Source organism: Cotesia typhae, unplaced genomic scaffold (genome assembly GCF_013202065.1).
Source record: "Cotesia typhae breed Kobodo isofemale line unplaced genomic scaffold, CoteBio_Ctyphae contig_42, whole genome shotgun sequence".
NCBI classification, from domain to species: Eukaryota; Metazoa; Arthropoda; class Insecta; order Hymenoptera; family Braconidae; genus Cotesia; species Cotesia typhae.
In genome coordinates this window covers 201,378-219,286 of record NW_027423751.1, presented here as the reverse complement: position 1 = coordinate 219,286, position 17,909 = coordinate 201,378, and the positions used below count along the sequence as shown (strand labels likewise).

General features: G+C 28.1%; 2 protein-coding genes across 7 annotated transcripts in view; one reads left to right on the top strand and one right to left on the bottom strand.

The window, feature by feature from the left end:
• Positions 1 to 17,909, top strand: part of LOC141528112 (pseudouridylate synthase RPUSD2) — a 70,642-nt gene that overhangs the window by 24,607 nt on the left and 28,126 nt on the right. Inside the window, exons 1-2 of one of the 5 annotated variants that reach the window (XM_074243983.1) lie at positions 8,380 to 8,484; positions 9,084 to 9,270. The exons of 2 other annotated variants lie outside the window; for them this stretch is intronic. In XM_074243983.1, coding sequence (XP_074100084.1) covers positions 9,118 to 9,270 — 153 coding nt within the window. In that variant the 5' untranslated portion in view covers positions 8,380 to 8,484; positions 9,084 to 9,117. Of the gene's footprint in view, positions 1 to 8,379; positions 9,271 to 17,909 lie in introns of those variants that run through there. 2 more of the 5 variants (XM_074243981.1, XM_074243982.1) reach the window with 2 other exon arrangements.
• On the bottom strand, positions 4,804 to 6,603 carry LOC141528081 (uncharacterized). Of its 2 annotated transcripts, XM_074243939.1 has the most exons (3): positions 5,992 to 6,603; positions 5,231 to 5,815; positions 4,804 to 5,043 (listed from the first exon to the last, which is right to left on the bottom strand). In XM_074243939.1, the coding sequence occupies exons 2-3, from the start codon at positions 5,607 to 5,609 to the stop codon at positions 4,949 to 4,951; spliced, it is 474 nt and encodes a 157-aa protein (XP_074100040.1). In that variant the 5' UTR covers positions 5,610 to 5,815; positions 5,992 to 6,603; the 3' UTR covers positions 4,804 to 4,948. The 2 variants fall into 2 exon arrangements, with proteins under 2 accessions (XP_074100040.1, XP_074100039.1); XM_074243938.1 differs by having other exon boundaries at positions 5,231 to 6,603.

Below are 17,909 nucleotides of genomic sequence, written 5' to 3'. Positions count from 1 at the left end.
GTCCGCAGAGTAGTTCCTCCGGGATTCGTCCGAATTTTCTTGAGAAGCCTTGAAAAGCTCGTGATGAATTAATCAGCGTACCATAATTTTGCGAATCCATGCAGAAAACTTTATTAATTTTTTTTCGAAAACTGTACGGAGAAAAAATATTGCTGTTGGAGCCATCTACTACATAGCTACTCGTAGATCGCTACTACAGCAAAACATATTCTTACATATTCGGCTGTCGCTGACATTAGACTCTAGATGATCATTTTTGATGCTGTTACACTATTACAAAGACATTAATCTTGGTTAATGATATAGAAAGATTAAATTTAAAAATGCATAATTCTCGATTGGTCAATGACTCCGGTCAAGTAATGAAGAAAATCTCGCCTATATGTTTTTTTTAATTTTTTTATTTAGACAATATTTTTTTGTAGTCTTATACTTTTAAGCAAGCTCGAAAAAATTATCTTCACATTCTAAACTCTTTAAAAGAACAAAGTAAAATTTTTTTAATTATTCCAGTGGATAGTTGGGTTGAAATAACTAAATAAGATTTAGTGTAGCTTCTCGTTCAAAAAGTGTCCAGTCTAGAGTTAAAAAACTAAACAGTTTTACCTTCATATAAAAAACCTTTGGCACATCTGTAAACCATCTGGACAGAAATGTTTTCTCACACTTTCGAATTTTATTGTTTTATAACCATTTTTCCTGTTTCCAAAATATATTTTTGTTTTTTTTTTAAGCTTTCATTTCAACCATTTTCTTCTCTGTCTAAATTGACTTTTTTAACCCAAAAATTATACAATATCTCTTCAAAAAATTATTTATAAACTCGGAAACCAACTCGGTATACAACGGGCTAGCTCCACGCTAACTGATTCTTTTGAGTTACTCGTACCATCTATCCCTTTCTCTCTCGAGTTATAGATGGCTCAGTTGAGGAGTTGAGTATTTTTTTCTGCCTGAAAATATTATCTGTCTAGTTCATTTTTTACAACACATTGGGACCATTCTTCAATGATTATTTCGATCACTTAACAAGCAACATCAATAACGAGATACAGTCAGTCTAATATGATCGATTATATTAAGAACCTGAAACGTATGTAAAATTATGAAAAATTCTACTGCACAAACGTTTTGCTCTCAGTATAATTCATTTAACAAACTTTATATATTTTTTAATTTTTCGTATTTTGTTTTATTTAACGAAGATCATCTAGTTAGATAAAGACCAAGTATTTGACAGATAAAATTAGAAAAATTTTGTCGAAAGTTATCGAATAATTTTCGTGTGATGCACTCACAACGATAGATCTATAATTATTTTGATTTATATAAGGATGTAATTTTAGTGCAGTGTGAGATTTATATCTGTAATTTTTTTTATTGCACTATAGAGAAAATACGAATTTTTTTAGAAATATATTACTTCCATTTGATCGTGTGTAACCACGTAAAAAATAGATCCAATTAAACGATTTTCTTTCAAAGTTTTAGTTTATGAACATAATATTGGAAAAAATTCTTATACGTAAATATAAAATTTTTTAAATTCAAATATAAGTTGTAATTTTCAATAAATCTTGTATTGATTGATTTTTCTCTAAATTCTTTGTCAATTTAACAAATTTTAAGCGTAATTCGATAATATAAAAATAAAAAAACTTCTTTTCTTTTCAATTTTTTTGTTCTAAAGGTGGCTTAATCATGTTTAAAGAAAAAAGATTCTCAGGATATTTTATAACTGAAAACATGTAGAAATAATTTCTCAACGACTGGTAACCAAAATACATAATAATGAAAATGAGTTTCAATTGAGGTAAATTAATAGTAAAAACTATTTAAAATTTTTTGTATTGATTTTTCTTTGATTTTAAAGAAAAAAATCTGAAAATTGTTTGATCCTGCAGGTCATCCCTGAAATTATCCGCGAAATTCGAGCTTAACGTGATCAAAATATTTTCTATCACAGAGTCTTAAGCTCTTCGAGCTCGGAAATCTAGTATGATAGTTGTATTTGTAAAGCGATTTTTTGAAAATTTTGATTTGCAATATCACTTGAACAAATTAACCGATTTCAATCCGGTTTGATGCATTAAACGCAATTTTTAACCTAAAAATATTAATTACCATCGCGAAATAATCTGATAAGAAATTTTAAAGTTATACAAAAAAAAAACACTTTTTTCGAAATTTTCCGACAACGATATCTCTTGAAGGAATTAAGCGATTTGTGACAATTAACGTTGTTTTTTTAGATTAAGAGCTAATAATCAGATTTTTTATTTGATCGATACACTATAATAAAAGCTACACACACAACACATCAGGACCTCTTAGTGGGAATCCAATCAGGATTCAATTTTCGAAAATCGAGATGAAACCAATAACCTAATTTTTTAATGTTACAAATTTCGACAGCGCAAAGTTAAAAATAACATTTTATAAATGTATCAGCATCCATTCAAGCTTAAAAGTTGTTCAATGAAGGAAATTTATGATGAAAAACATTCAAAGAAATATGGTGTGTATAAACTTACATTGAGAAATAAATATTTAATACTTCAAATACTTGATATCTTTTGAACGGATAATTAAAAGAAAAACATCTTGAAATCTGCTTGAAAAGTTTCTTTGAATGGTATAGAAAAACTCAGAAAATTGATCATTTCATTTCAAAGAACATGGAAAAATCAATAGATAGATCCCAGACAAAGACTTTGCTGCAGTTTATCATTTTCCTTTTAGGTATTATTAAAAAACATTTATTTAAAATTTTTTTTATATACTGAAAAAAAGAAATTAACTGGAATCAATAGAAAAATTCTTGAACCAAAAATCTAATTTTGAAGAAGTTTATTGTCTTGAATCAAAACGAAAAATTCTTGTACCAAGTAAAATTTACTTAGACCAAGAAAAATTTCTTAGTTTAACAACTGTTCAACTCGCATAAAAAAGATGAAATTCTTTCAAATTAATTACTCGTTGAGTAATGAAATCGAGTTTTCATTAGATCTCGACGTTTTGAGGCCCTGGGAAGCTTCCCTGACTATTTCCACGACGGTGTGTGTGTGTGTGTTAGGGTGATTCAAAAAAAAAGAATATTTTTTTTTTCGTTTGGTACTCTGAAAAATAGGTTCCTAGACACCTCTAAGAAAGCCTCTCCAAGCATGAGTTCTTAATTGTAACGGGAAGGTCCTCCTTCTTACAGTTTTCTATTTTTTCTTATTATCAGATAGAAAAATTTATATCTCGCTTCCAACTACTTGAAAAATATCTTGTTCCTTAGATTTTGTAGGAAATTGAATGCTCTACAAAAAGGTCTCTTACGATTTTTTTCGTAAACCCAACCGTTTAAAAGATATTAACGGTTAAAGTTTGATTATTTTTGGGAAAATTTTTTATTTCTTATGAATTTTATAACTCAATGAAAAAAATCATTATGAATGATGAAACTCATAGTTTTGTAGGAAATTTACTGCTCTATAAAAATGGTCTCTTATGATTTTTCGATCAAGTTGAGCGTTTACGAGATATTCATCGTCAAACATCAATGCATATCAATTTTTCTAGTTTTTGATCAATAATTCGAAAAATTTCAATTTATTCTGTGAGTTTCAAGGAAATTTAGACAAATTTGAGTTTCTATGAATAGAAATATGTTATGAACTATTTTTTTAATTAGTTTTTTTAGTCTTGGACATGTTTGATTACATTAAAACAAAAAATTAGTGCATTTTTTTAAATATATAATTCAATTTAGTGTGTTTCACATGTGTTTCACTTTTTTATCGAAGAATTTATTTATTTAATTATCAACTGCCATATAATTTTCAATATTTTCAACATAACGGTACACTTTTACTGTAAATAATTTCCTCTATTGCAGTTTGGGTAGTTTTTTCGATGTTCTTTGATAATTTGCAATAAGTATTGGAATTGCTCTTCATTTTTTGTCAAGCATTGATTATACTCACTAACTAATGCAACAGCTCGTTCTGCTGAATCATTAACAACTTTCAATTGGTTAAAGTATTCTTTATTTTCAATGTAACTGTCATTAGTAGGCCACGATTCAATATCTTTATCAAGGAAGTCATATGGTAAATCAAAGATTTTAAAGAGATTTAAAGACTTTTTAGAAACAAAGTCACTCAGACTTTTTTGCGTTAATGAATTCAAATCGTTTTTATCAATTATAAATTTTTTAGCTTTAGAATCTGTACCGTTACGAGTATTAACAGCTCCAACAATATTTTTTTTTACTTCCAATGAAACGGTATCGTCAAATAATGATAAAATGGCAAGTTCATCACTTAAATACCATAAATGCAAAATCATTTTTTCACAAGTTGCTGAAGAAATCAATGAATTGATATTTTTGTACTCGAATAAATTTTTCAAAAACTGCAAGTCATGATTAACAGCAGTTGTTGCAGAAGTTGATGAAAACCAAGCTTTTAAATACAGTGTAACTATAAATATACAAATTTGCCGAAGACCGTCCAATTCTTTATTAGAAAGTTTAAATTCATTTCTGAATAGAAACATTTTTAAACTGTAAATTGCCTTCGCCATCCACCTAGCATGATGAATTGCACCAGGACGTTTGAAAAAATTTCTTCTTGAGGCATTTCTCCAAGGAAAATCAACGACAATTCCAACAATTCTTTATAGTCATCTCGGGGTTGTAGTAACTATCAAAAACAATTAAAAATTTGTCAGAAACAAGAAAATTTTTTTCTTAAAATCGCAGTTAAATCATACCTGTAAGGATTGTGCAATTAAACTAGATATTTCATTTTTTTATCCAAAATGATATCAGCAACAACAGTATCTTCAATTCCAGATTTATAATTAGTTTTATTTATTTCATCCCATGATTTTTTAAATCTTCCGAACATTGGTACGTTTGGCCCAGATGACACAGGCCAATATACTTCAAATGCACTTCTCAATATGATCTCAAAATGTGGTGACGACATGGTAACCAGATTAACTCTCTTCCCAAAGTCTTTTCAATTGCCTTACATGTACCGTTATGAATTCCTGTATAAAGAAAATAGATAACTATCGTTAAATTTAATATTTTCAACAAATTGTAGATTATATTTAAAATCCAAATGAGTAAATAATTCTCAATAATTTCAAAAGTGAAATTCAGTAAGCAATAAAAATTAAACTAGAACGTTAATAATTAAATATTTTTTAGATTAAATTATCATTGATAAGTTACCTGTATTAACTGCCGTCGTGTCAAAACACATCGCCTTAACATAATTAGTAATACCCCATTCACTCAATGTCGATAAAATGGCTGATGTTTGATTGTCTGCCGTCCCAGAATTCATTTTTGGAACCCCAAGTAATTGTTCGGTACCAAATGCAGTTAAAATAACTGGTAGCCATTCCACAGATTTTGATCCAACAAGGTCATTCAGCATTTTTCCGTCCCAATGCACAACGTATTTATCGTGTGTCTTAAAGTTGTCATTAAGTCCTTTAGCAATGTCTTCTCTTTGAAGCATACGAGCTCGTTGAATTGAACTATAACTGAGCGTTGTATCTTCAATTTTAATACCTACTGCTAGTAAAACCGGAGCAATAATAAACATCGCATTTCTACTGCTGACATTAGCTCGGTCGAGTCCAAAAATGACTTCAGGAGTTAAGACATCAAGTTTTGCTCGTTTTGTCGGAATTGGAGGTTCATACTCTGAATCAGATCCAAAATTTGTAACTCCACTTAATGTATACGTAGAGAACGACTCTGATTTTTCACTTGGAACAATCGCATGACTGGTAGACGGTTAATCTAAGTCTGGAATAAGATCTGTTTTATAAATTAAACGAAGAAAATGTATAGAATTTATTCATTTTGATGACAAATAATTAAGAAAGGACTCCAAAAATTGTCTAGTCAAATGTCATCTAGTCATCTATGAAAAGTTACACTACTACCTGACTTTATAATAATTAAATATCTCAGATACTTACTACTCTCATCTATTCCCATCATAGTTGTGGTTAAGTTTGATACAGGTACATTATTAGAAAGAATCTCTTTATGGGTACCGAATTTTTGATCCAAATACAACTTTCTAATATTATCATCAAGCACTTTTAAGGATTTTTCGCTCACAATGTCGAATAATTGTTCAAGATCAGTCTGAAATTTCATTTCCTTTTGGTTTTGCGCTGAATTCTTTTTATCGAAATTTTTTTGTAATTTTAACCATTGACTGTGATAGCGAAGAAATTTTTTGACTGCATTAGGAGCTCCACTAGTTGGAATCTAATTTTTCTCCACAGTTCAATAACTTGGTCAACTGAATTTTTAGCACTTTGTTTGATTGAATACTTTAAAATTTTAAGTTGGTAGAAAAACACACGCATAACCTCTTTCACTTTTGGTAACTTACGTTCCGAAATTCTTTGTAGAGGTATTCCGATAAAACGTATTTCTTTATTCATTGTAGGTTAATTGATGATAAATAAATTTATGTGATGATTATAAGACTTATTTAAAATGAATTATTTTATTACGTATTCAAGATGATCAGTTTTAGGAACACTGAAAATACGGTATTAAATGGGTAGATACTGAAGATAGTTGAGAGTAAAAACATAGATGGCGTTAGTTTCAGAAGACAAACAGAAGAAGAAATGGAATTCAAAACAAAAATCCCCTCGAACGAAAATTTTATGTATATTTTGTGAAAAACAATTTAAAAATACGCACTGAACAAATTTCATAATAATAAATGACAACGCGATTAAGATTTTAAATTATTAAAGATAAAATTTAAAAAAATATTATTAGAATAAAAACTTTCAAATGAATTTTTGAACAGAAAACATCTATAGGAGTTGCTTTTATAATAAAAACTCAAATTTGTCTAAATTTCCTTGAAACTCACAGAATAAATTGAAATTTTTCGAATTATTGATCAAAAACTAGAAAAATTAATATGCATTGATGTTTGACGATGAATATCTCGTAAACGCTCAACTTGATCGAAAAATCATAAGAGACCATTTTTATAGAGCAGTAAATTTCCTACAAAACTATGAGTTTCATCATTCATAATGATTTTTTTTCATTGAGTTATAAAATTCATAAGAAATAAAAAATTTTCCCAAAAATAATCAAACTTTAACCGTTAATATCTTTTAAACGGTTGGGTTTACGAAAAAATCGTAAGAGACCTTTTTTGTAGAGCATTCAATTTCCTACAAAATCTAAGGAACAAGATATTTTTTCAAGTAGTTGAAAGCGAGATATAAATTTTTCTATCTGATAATAAGAAAAAATAGAAAACTGTAAGAAGGAGGACCTTCCCGTTACAATTAAGAACTCATGCTTGGAGAGGCTTTCTTAGAGGTGTCTAGGAACCTATTTTTCAGAGTACCAAACGAAAAAAAAATATTTCTTTTTTTTTGAATCACCCTAGTGTGTGTGTGTGTGTGTGTGTGTGTGTGTGTGTGTGTGTGTGTGTGTGTGTGTGTGTGTGAACCCCTCATAACTTTTGAACGGCTCTACCGATTTCATCGTAGTTGACGCCATTCGAAAGGGCTCGACCAAATTTTTATTTCGAATACAATTTCGGCTTTACCTATCGATTCCAAAAATTAATCAGCTCTTAACATAAAAAAACCACGTCGATCGCCACGCTAAGCCAGTCGAAATCGGTTGATTCGTTCGTGAGTTATCGTTAACGAACAAAAGTAAATTTTTCAAATTTTTTCAAAATTTTTGGTCTGATCCATTTGTGTTTAAGTAAATCATAGGATTCAAAAAACTGCGTCGAATGCTGTCAACCATGTGAAAATCGGTTCATTCATTCAAAAGGAATTGCAGTTTGAAAATTTAAATAATAATGTTTCATTAAACATCTATCATACTTTTGAGCTCGAAGAGCTCAAAAGCCTAGAACAGCTAACTTTTTGAGCTTGGAGAGCTCGAATTAACATACAAATTATATTTTTCAGCTCGCTGAGCTCAAAAACGTCGTAAGTGCAATTTCAAGCGCTTAGATATGAAATTAGCGGGAAGTTGCAGGGACGACTTTTAGAGTCAACCGTTTTCTTATTTTTTTTTTGCTGTATATGTTTTATACTACTTTAATTCGTATTTATATACATATTTATAACTTTTTATGAAAACGTAGTGTTTTTCAAATATTCTGAATCAATTCTCGCGATATATCACGATTTTCAATATCCGTATACAATGTACGATACGGTATATTCAACTCACAATAAGTTTTTTAAGTCACATGAAAAAGGTCCTAGTAAGTGACTGGGAAGCGAAGACGTAAGCGGGGACGTCTAGTCGCCATGTGCTCACGCGTGCTTACTTACTTAACATTCAGTTGTTGCAGTGCGCTCGTCGCGGGCACGTCAAAGCATTTCAGTGTATTTTAAACTGGTGTCGACTATTAGATAATCATAACAAAACATTACAAATCTTTTACTGTTAATAAAATGGTATTACCACTTAAATAATTTTAATACTCTAGTCTAATTGGAAATATGTATTAGACAATATTATCATAAAATAATGTGTACAACAACTTTTAATTGTGAAAGCTTTGATTTCTTCTACTTTCATTTTTAATTTTTTTTAAATATTAATAATTTGTTCTGTAAAAAAAGCAATATAAATTAAAGTACTGTTTGTTTTTTTTTTGTAATAAGAAAAAAATTATAAAGTTGAAAGCAAAATTTTTTTCTGATTGTGATTCTGAAGTTTTAAAAATGATCTAACAGCTGAATTTAAAAAATTATTCTAAATCCATATCAAAATACTTCAACGACTTTTTTATTTACTTTTGATTCGACTGAAACTTTTACTTAATCTTTTTATCAAGTTTTTTATTTTGGTGCTTAGAATCGTGAGTGCTGTTATATTTATTTTTCTTTGACCTTTATTAATGACTTTACCACAAAGTGATATAAAGCAAGACAATCATTGCAACAATTGCGCAGTTCTCTAGAATTGAATTCGTCTTTAACTCGTTTTTAATTTTATCGGTTTAAATTCAGTCAAAAAGCAGTAAAAATTCACTATTCTATAAACATTTTAGGAAAGTTTATTTCATCATTGATTGTTGTAAAAGGATGCATCACACAGCGCCATGGTATCTACCTTGGAGCTTAAAGCTCGTACCCTTACCATTACCTGCGGCTCATCCTACTACTGGAATACCTAGTCCAGCTGGTTTGCATTTGCTTGCACCGCTGCCAAGTATTTATGCGCCAGAACCGAGAAAGGTATTTTTCTAAATATTCTTTTCATAATATTGTAATTTCCAGTACCTTTAGTTATTTAATAAGTGTTAAAATATTAAATTTAGTTCGGAGATATCGATAGTCATTCCCTTGAAATTTTTCACAGATCCAAAATTATTATTTGAAATTTAAGTCTTCTGCTCGTTTTTTCAAAACAGTAATATAAAACAGAAAATTTCTGATCAATGTCGAAAAATTTGTTTGAAAAAAAAGCTTAAAAATTGATTCTAATTTTCATTTCAAATAATTTTTGCCTAAGTTATAAAAATTGAAGACAAATAGAGGTTTTTTCAACTGTTGATGGCTTGGCAATAAAAGTTATTAAATCGTAAAGTTTATTAAAACTTCACGTTTGATTTCGAATAAGTTTCAAAATAATCGACTAAACGACAAATTTTAGGAAGTTTTTATTCGGGTTAGATCTCTATAAAAATTTACCATGGTTATTCTGATCATTGAAATCACAAAAAACATCGCTGTGTTATTGAAGAAAGAAATATGAAATTTACAATCTATCATTGAATATCATTGAAGAAAGAAATTATCCTGTTTACCTTCAAATTCTAGCATATATGCAAAATTCTAAAATTATTCAAAATATTATAAAGTTTTTTGTCGCGTAAATTTAATACTACTTTACCCATCGTTTTTTGTATTTATTTTACGTTAAAAAATAGTACGTCAAATGGCCTAATTTATGTTCAGTGAACTTTTTATTAATTAAGCTAGTTCTGTCAGTTCTACAATGATAATTCTGAATTTAATGAAATCTGGTACATTAGTAGATTAATAGTAAGATAATGGTCTCATTAAATTTTTTAAAAGCTGCAGAGCATCAGTAAAACAAACATTAGCGTTTTAAATTTGAAGCTTTTAAACTTAGGTCTGGTCGAAAATCAAAATGTTTACCTTATTTTACAAAACATTCTGACAAATTTATAACAACAAAAAATCGGTAATTATTTACAGGTGGGGTCAACCCTCTTTTGCCTTATGTTAGACCATAGAAAATTATTTTTTTTTATCAAATTGATCCATTTTTTTTTTTTTAATTGTTCGTTTTTTTTTATGTATTTTAAAAAAAAATATACATAAAAAACATTCAAAAAAGATAAAATAGAAATTTATTCCAAAAACATGAAAGCTAATATTTTTTTCTAACTTTTAAAGGAAAAAAAGCTATCAAAATCTTTTTTTTTCCTTCCACGACATTTTTTATCATAAATGCGCCGTAAAAATAAGCAGAATAAAAAAAAATTTTAAATGTTAATTTTTCATCTATTTATGGCAAAAAATGGGATTGACCTCATTTGTAAATAATTACTAAAATCCCCATTTCGTTTACGGATTTAGAATATGTAATAGTAAAAATTAGTTACTTTCCAAATGTATTTTACCTTTTTCTCTTCAGTGCAGTAATGCCTGTACTATATACTCTATAAATTGAAAAGGTTAATTTTAAATTTGACATCTGAAATATCGACAATAATGCTTAAAAATAATTCTAACAACTTTAATATTTTCGTATTAAGGTAATTATATTTATTAACGATTAATAAATGTCAATGTACGGTTACGTAATTGAAACAAATGTCCTTCTGATCCTCTTAGAATCCTTTCTCTTTAACATTATCGTGGCCTCTGATATCTTACAAATAAATTCACTTTACGTCAGCATACAAATTTACTTTGAATGTATGTGCTAAAACGATGGAACTAAAATACGGCTCATTCAACTTTATCTACTCAGTTCTATCCAACTCAACTCATCATTTTTTTTACAGTCAAATGATTTAATTTGAATTATAATCTGTACTAGCAGTACTTCAAAGTTTGCAAAACCGTTTGCAAAATTTTTTTCATAATGTGTAAAGTGGTATGAGATATTTGGACGTACTTCTTAATTAATGTATTTTTTGATTTTCTTGTCAACCTTGAAGTAAAATTACGCATCATCATTAATCAATAAAAGATACAAACTGTTGAAGCAAAATCACGATATTCAGCAACTGAGGTTACATTGTTGTGTTTATTTTAAACAATAAGTAGTTAAGTGTAAATAATGAAATTTTCTTAATGGTTATAAATAATTACAATAATATTATTACACTGTTAGTTTCACTATTATCTTTTGAATTAAAGGTCTCAATGATGATTACATTGGAGGACTTAAACAGAAATAGTTGTGAATTTTAGTAAAAGGAAAAGTTAATATTTGATTATTTTGTACATAAATACTTTTTCGAGTTTTATTAACTTTCATTGAGAATAATAAAAGTATATCAATATGCATCGGCACTGGTATGATCAATAGTTAATAAAACTATTATCAAGTATATTGGAAAGCCTTTAAATACGTCGGGGTCAAATCAAATATTTATTCTCATTATATTTAAATATTCAAACATTATGACGCTCATGTATTTTTGAACGATTCACATTTACAGAGAAAACGATTATTCAAACTATATGAGATTTATTTAAGCCAAAGATTTTATTTACTTAAATATAGTTAAATAAACATTTAGTTCCGATTAAGATATAATATTCGATCTGCGCTAGAAAATTTTTTTATCATTATCATACATAATGATCATTGCATAGCTTCGATGCTTCAAAGATGTTTATAGTTGATTTAATGTGTTTCCATAAATTATATCTTCTTCAGAATAAAACAATGACTGTCCTAATTTTTAAGCCGAAAATAAAAAAAGCACGTGTGTGTGTATGCATGTGTAATCCTTGCATAAGTTTCGAACGGCTTGATTAATCGAAACGCGGTTTGTTTTATCTGAAAAACCCCTTTTGCCCTGAGATTTCTTCAATATTTGAGTCGATTCGGCTCTATAGAGTTAAGAAATTATTCTTGGACTAAGAATAATTTCTTGTTTCAATAATTTATTCTCTTGACTCAAGAAAATCATTTTCTTCAAAATAGTATTCTTGGTTCAAAATTTCGGCTTTTGAGTCAAATTAATTTTTTTATCGTGCACACAATGGAATAAAGTATGCAGACTTCAATGGAAATTTCTAACTAGCGGTAAATTCGACTACCCTTATCGTCGCCTTCACCACAATTTATTTTCCGTATGAGATAAACCTTAAACTAATGTGCTACTCAATTAAAAAATCTAATAATTTTTTTTCCTTAAAAAATTGCGTCAAATGCTGTTGAGCTCTGTCAAATCGATTTTTTAAAATAGCTTAAAAATTTTTGACTATTCGTTTGATTTTTGAGCTCAAAGATAGAATCTTAAGCTCGAAAATAGCGAAAACTGTCAGGGATAACCTTTAAGACCAATTGCTTTCTAGACTTTTTTTATAGTAGTATGGAAACAATTGTTAATTACTTTTTGAAATTATTAAGCGGGCTTCATCAATCAGGTGAATACGATAGTTAACAATGTGATCAGTAATTCGTGAATTCAAATTCTGGCTCGGACCGTCTCGTATTTTTTCTAAATAATCTTTACTTTTTATTTACTATGATAACTATTGAGTAAAATTAATAAATCACTTAGTAATTATTATTATTTCTGATAATCTTTAGGCTGTAATAAAAAAAAAATACATAGTTGTTATTATTAACATCAAAGTGCATCATTTCTAGCTCGTCATTAAGAACATGGATATGTAAATCGTAATATTATCTATAGCAGATACTGTTTATTTCTGTCCACGATACTTAACATGCTTTTCCAGACATGTTGAATGAAGTCTAAAATAAATTTAAAGTACCAATTACAATTTTTACGTCCTTTTAATCACGAATAACGTCTAAGTTAATCATTATACTAGATAATAATTATATCATTTTTTCATTGATTTCTTCTTGATGTTCTAAATGATTCAATCTAAAAATTTGAAAAATTTTTTTCATGAGATTTGAAAGGAAAATAATTTTTAAAAAATCTGAAAAACGGTTGACCGGCAGACCATCCCCGGAACTTTCCACTTTTTTAAGCTTGAATCGCTTGAAAATCTTGCTATTGGTAAATTTTTGAGCTCTTCGGGGTAAAAAATTCAAAAGTTATGTCAATTGTTTGTGAAATCTTGAGTCGATGGATCGAAGAATTTAAGAAGTAAATAAAAAAAACAATAATTTGGAAATTTTTAAATCGCTATTATTTTTGAACGTGTCATTCGATTTTGACTTACTTAGCAGCATTCAACGTAGTTTTTTAAATTAAAAAAGTATCTCTGAATACTAGACTTGAATAGTTAAATATTTTGAAAGTTATTTCAAAAAAACTTACACAGAAATATTTTTTTTTTTTTTTATTTTTTGAAGTTCTTTGAAACGGCTCAACCGATTGACTTCAAAATCTATTCAGCTCAAAGTCTCAATTGAAACTTTCTAACGCCATGTCATTCATCTTGATCGGTTGATTCTTTTTCAAGATATCATACGACAAAACTTTTTTACACGCATACACACACACTTTCTGGGACCGCAAAACGTGCAGATCTAATCAAAACTCGCATTCTCAAAATCGGGCCAAAATTTATCTCTTTCTACTTTTGAAAATTATTAATTTTCAAAGTGGAAAGTTAAAAAAAAATGTTACCACTTAACGAATGTATTGTCATAATAATAAATTTCTCTGCTAGGAGTAGTCATTAGTTTTTAATGTATTACAGGTTACGCTAAATTTACTTTTATTTGCCACACGTTAGCATCTTTATCATAAATACGACTACTCATTTATTACAAATGAATTATATGTTTCAGTCTAATAATTATATAACTTGAACCAACTATTATATTTACTTGTAAGAAATCTATTTATTTATATCAATCGAAAAATTCTGAAGAATGATTAACCCTGAAAGCCATCCTTGAAACTTTTTGTGATTTCCGAGCTTGAAAAGCTATTGTCGACTTAAACAATAAAGTGGACTCTGGGCTTTGTACAACTCAACCTCAACTGCAACAAGTCTTGAATTCTTAGAATCGAAACTGAAATACCTGGAATCAAAATTAGTAAATACACATTAGACAACAAGTTCCTCCATTATTTTTTAGTGAAAAATGGCGGGTAGTTAAGTTTCGAAGACGGGAAAGTTTAAGAGGCTTGACTATACTTCGTAATAAAATTGAAAACATTAGATAAATTAAATCATATTTATTAAATAGGCCAGTTTCGGACAACCAGGAAGACAAACTTATGACTGAAGTAAACGAGAAAATTAGCGATCCAAAAATAGAGTGGTATTTATTCTATTTTAACTTTTTTCTTTATCAAATTTAATTTTAAAAATTTAGTTTAAATTGGGTATTAAAGTCTCAAATAATACTACGTAAAAATTACAAAACTTTTCGTTATTTTCAACTTTTGCATAGCAAGTTTTGAAGTACAGAATTTCGATGCAGCTATTATATTAATATACGAAACACCATTGCTCGGCAAATTGCCACAATAATCAACAACTTTGGAGAGTATCCACAGTTTAGTTATGATTATATGAAAAAGATATGGGGCATTTTATTCCTAATCATCCGACTATTGAATTTTGTAACTTCGATCTAGCTAATGTTTTGGTATTTCTTTAGACTCCTTAGAAAAAATATCCGATTTGAAATTTTATTATTTTAGAGTTATATTTTTTGATAAATTTTCTGAAAATTTCATGCTAAAAATTAATCATAGCTATAACTTGATTAATTTTTTTTTAATTTAAACACCATTTTTCTTATTGTTGTCTTCTTAGATTTTTTTTTTCAAAAATACTAGTTCACAAAACATAACTTTTAAGCCTAGTACGGTAATGGCGACATGAGAGAAGTAACTTTTTTTTTTTTTTTTTGTGAATTTTTGATAGGTCAGGACATAGTCAAATAATAAAAATGTCTTTCCAAGACCTCAAACTATGATCTGATGAGAACTCGATTTTCAAAGATGAGAGTGAAGGCATTTATTTTCCAATTTATGAAAATCATTGATTTTCATCGAGGAAAGTTAAAACGTAAATTCAGGAAAGATACAATTTTTTTTTTACGCCTAATAAGTTTTCTTTTTTTTATTTTGTTTTTTTTTTCTATGTTTAGATATTTTGTGCTCAGGAAGAAATTTACTTTGATAATTGCAATAATGGTAGGGTATTATGTAACTCTTGATTTATTATCGACTGTTAAATAAAAATTAGGAAAAATTTCTTTCTGTACAGTCACATTTTTGATTTGAATGAGCAATCAGTATCATTGAGAGATCAATTTGAGTTTGAGATAACGTGATAGAATTAGCGTTCCGGCAATAGTTTAGCTTTAGGGTAAAGAATACTTAAATCTGCGGTCGTATTTTAATGATTTTCAATCATTGAATTCTGTACTATGATGTTTAGTTCGGTAAAATAATTGTCTGTGCAATCTATTGATACAACTCTTGTGGTAAAAATTCATTTATTTTTCTCAGAAACTATCGGTTCTCTTTTTAGTCTCACAATTTCAATCTCATACGATGTTTATTAACAACTGCGAATCCAAACTATTCAGGAATCACTGAATTAAAGGATTAAATACTTGAACTTTATCTAGAAAAATAATTTTGTTTCTATTTACATTAAAACATCGAATAAAAAAATAATCAATTCATTTCAAAATTCGTAAAAATTTGTTACCTATTATTTCCATACTAAATTTAAAAGTTATTTTGTAAGTCAATATTTTTGAGAAAGTAAAAAGCAAATCAAAGAGAACAAACAATAAGAAAAAATCACGCTCTAAAATAAAATCACGCTAACTTTAAAATAAAAAAAAAAAAAAACAATAATTAAGTTAGCTATAAATAATTATTTCCATAAAGTTCTTAGAATATTTAGCAAAAATTACACCACTTAAAAAAAAAGTTTCATCGGATTAATTTGAACGAAATGCTGACCATTTAAAAAAAATCAGTACAACTTTAAAAAATTCATATCTCATGATTGATTGGTTGAATAAACACAGATGTTTTCAGGGATTAGTATTCCGACTTTAAAAAAAACCTTTATAAATCCACGCCGCGTAGACGTACTAGGATTTTCTTAAATAGACGAATCTCAAATTTTTTGCTAAAAAAACTGTTTGGAACTTTGCTAAGTCTATTTACTGCTTGAATACTCGTAGTTAACTATTTATGATGTTAATTGTTTTTACGGGGGTATTCAACAAAAACTATGTATTAAACATAAAGTGTAATATAGTTTGATTAAAAATCTCGAATAATCACATTGATTATAAATTCTTTAGTATAGGGTTAGAAAAAGTTATTTTTTTCGCTTTTTGTTGAACGCGTGACGCAAGAACTCTCTTGAGAAAATCGGAAGGAATGTAAAGGAAACAGATAGTAAACGTATAAGAAGAAAAACGACCAACAGACATGAGAATTAGCTAGCACAAGTTTCATCGATTCGCGTAGGTTCTGTAGGCGGTCAGCCACGTAGATATACGGGTATGTACAGAACTCAATGAATTAGTAGTGCAGATACTTTTTTTTTAAATAATATAATATTATGTCAATTTTCATTTTTGTAAATTTGAAGATATAGATATAACTGCATTAGGTTATACGTTTTAAATAATATGTGTATTTTTTATCAATTTACGGTCCTCCAATTTTAATTGCAGACTTTCTAATAATAATGGTAGGTTGATTAAAGATACGTTACTTGAAATAAATGATTTTACAAAATTATGAATGAAAATCTAAACAAAAAAAAATTTTATATGTACATACATATTTATACGTGTGTATTTGTTTGAACAAGAGCACTCAATTGTAGGTCTGAATAATACTTTTTGTAAAATATATTTGCATTACATACTTTTAGTTACTAATTCGAAAAATCTTCTTAATTTTTTGAATAAAACTAAAAATTTGCTAACACGTACAATTACACGTAACAACGATCTTTGAAGGATCGATACGTTGAGTATTTTAAGAAAGGTATACAAAATTTATTGCAACAAAAATTTTGCGTCAAAAATGTTAGATTAGAAAAAAGTGGGGCACGATGGGCCCTCTCTAAATTTAGGTAAAGAATTTTTTTTTTCATTTTCCGTCGTTATGACCTCTATGATGTTTTTATGATATTTTGAGCCAATATGAGATGTGTGGAGCATAATGTACCACGCAAAATTTTAACAAAAAAAATTTTTTTATTTAGAATTGTGATAAATTTAAAGAATTCATTATTTTAGGCCTTTTCAGGTCGGTGTTATTTACCTTGGGTAAAGTGAATGAGAAAAAAATCAATTGAACTGAAAAATTTAACAAAAAATTGAATTATATAGCTTATAAACAATTAACAACACAGTTTTTTAAAACAAAAACAGTAGTTATATTATTAATTAATGATCACAGTATCCTCTGCGCCAGGCAGAAACCCAATCTTAAAGTTCTATTTGAGTTCCTCCAAGGATGTCTTACTCTACGCAATTCATATTTCTAATCTTGATAAAAATATAGAAAAAAAAAGAAAGGTCTGGTTCAAGATATTACGTATTTTAAAAGCTCAATCTAAAGACTCAACATGTGATTTTAATTTATATAATGTAACCAATTAATTTCTGAATAATATCTCTGTATTTTTTCTTGTACGTAGGTTTAAAACTTCTAAATGCAATAAAAATCAATCAAATT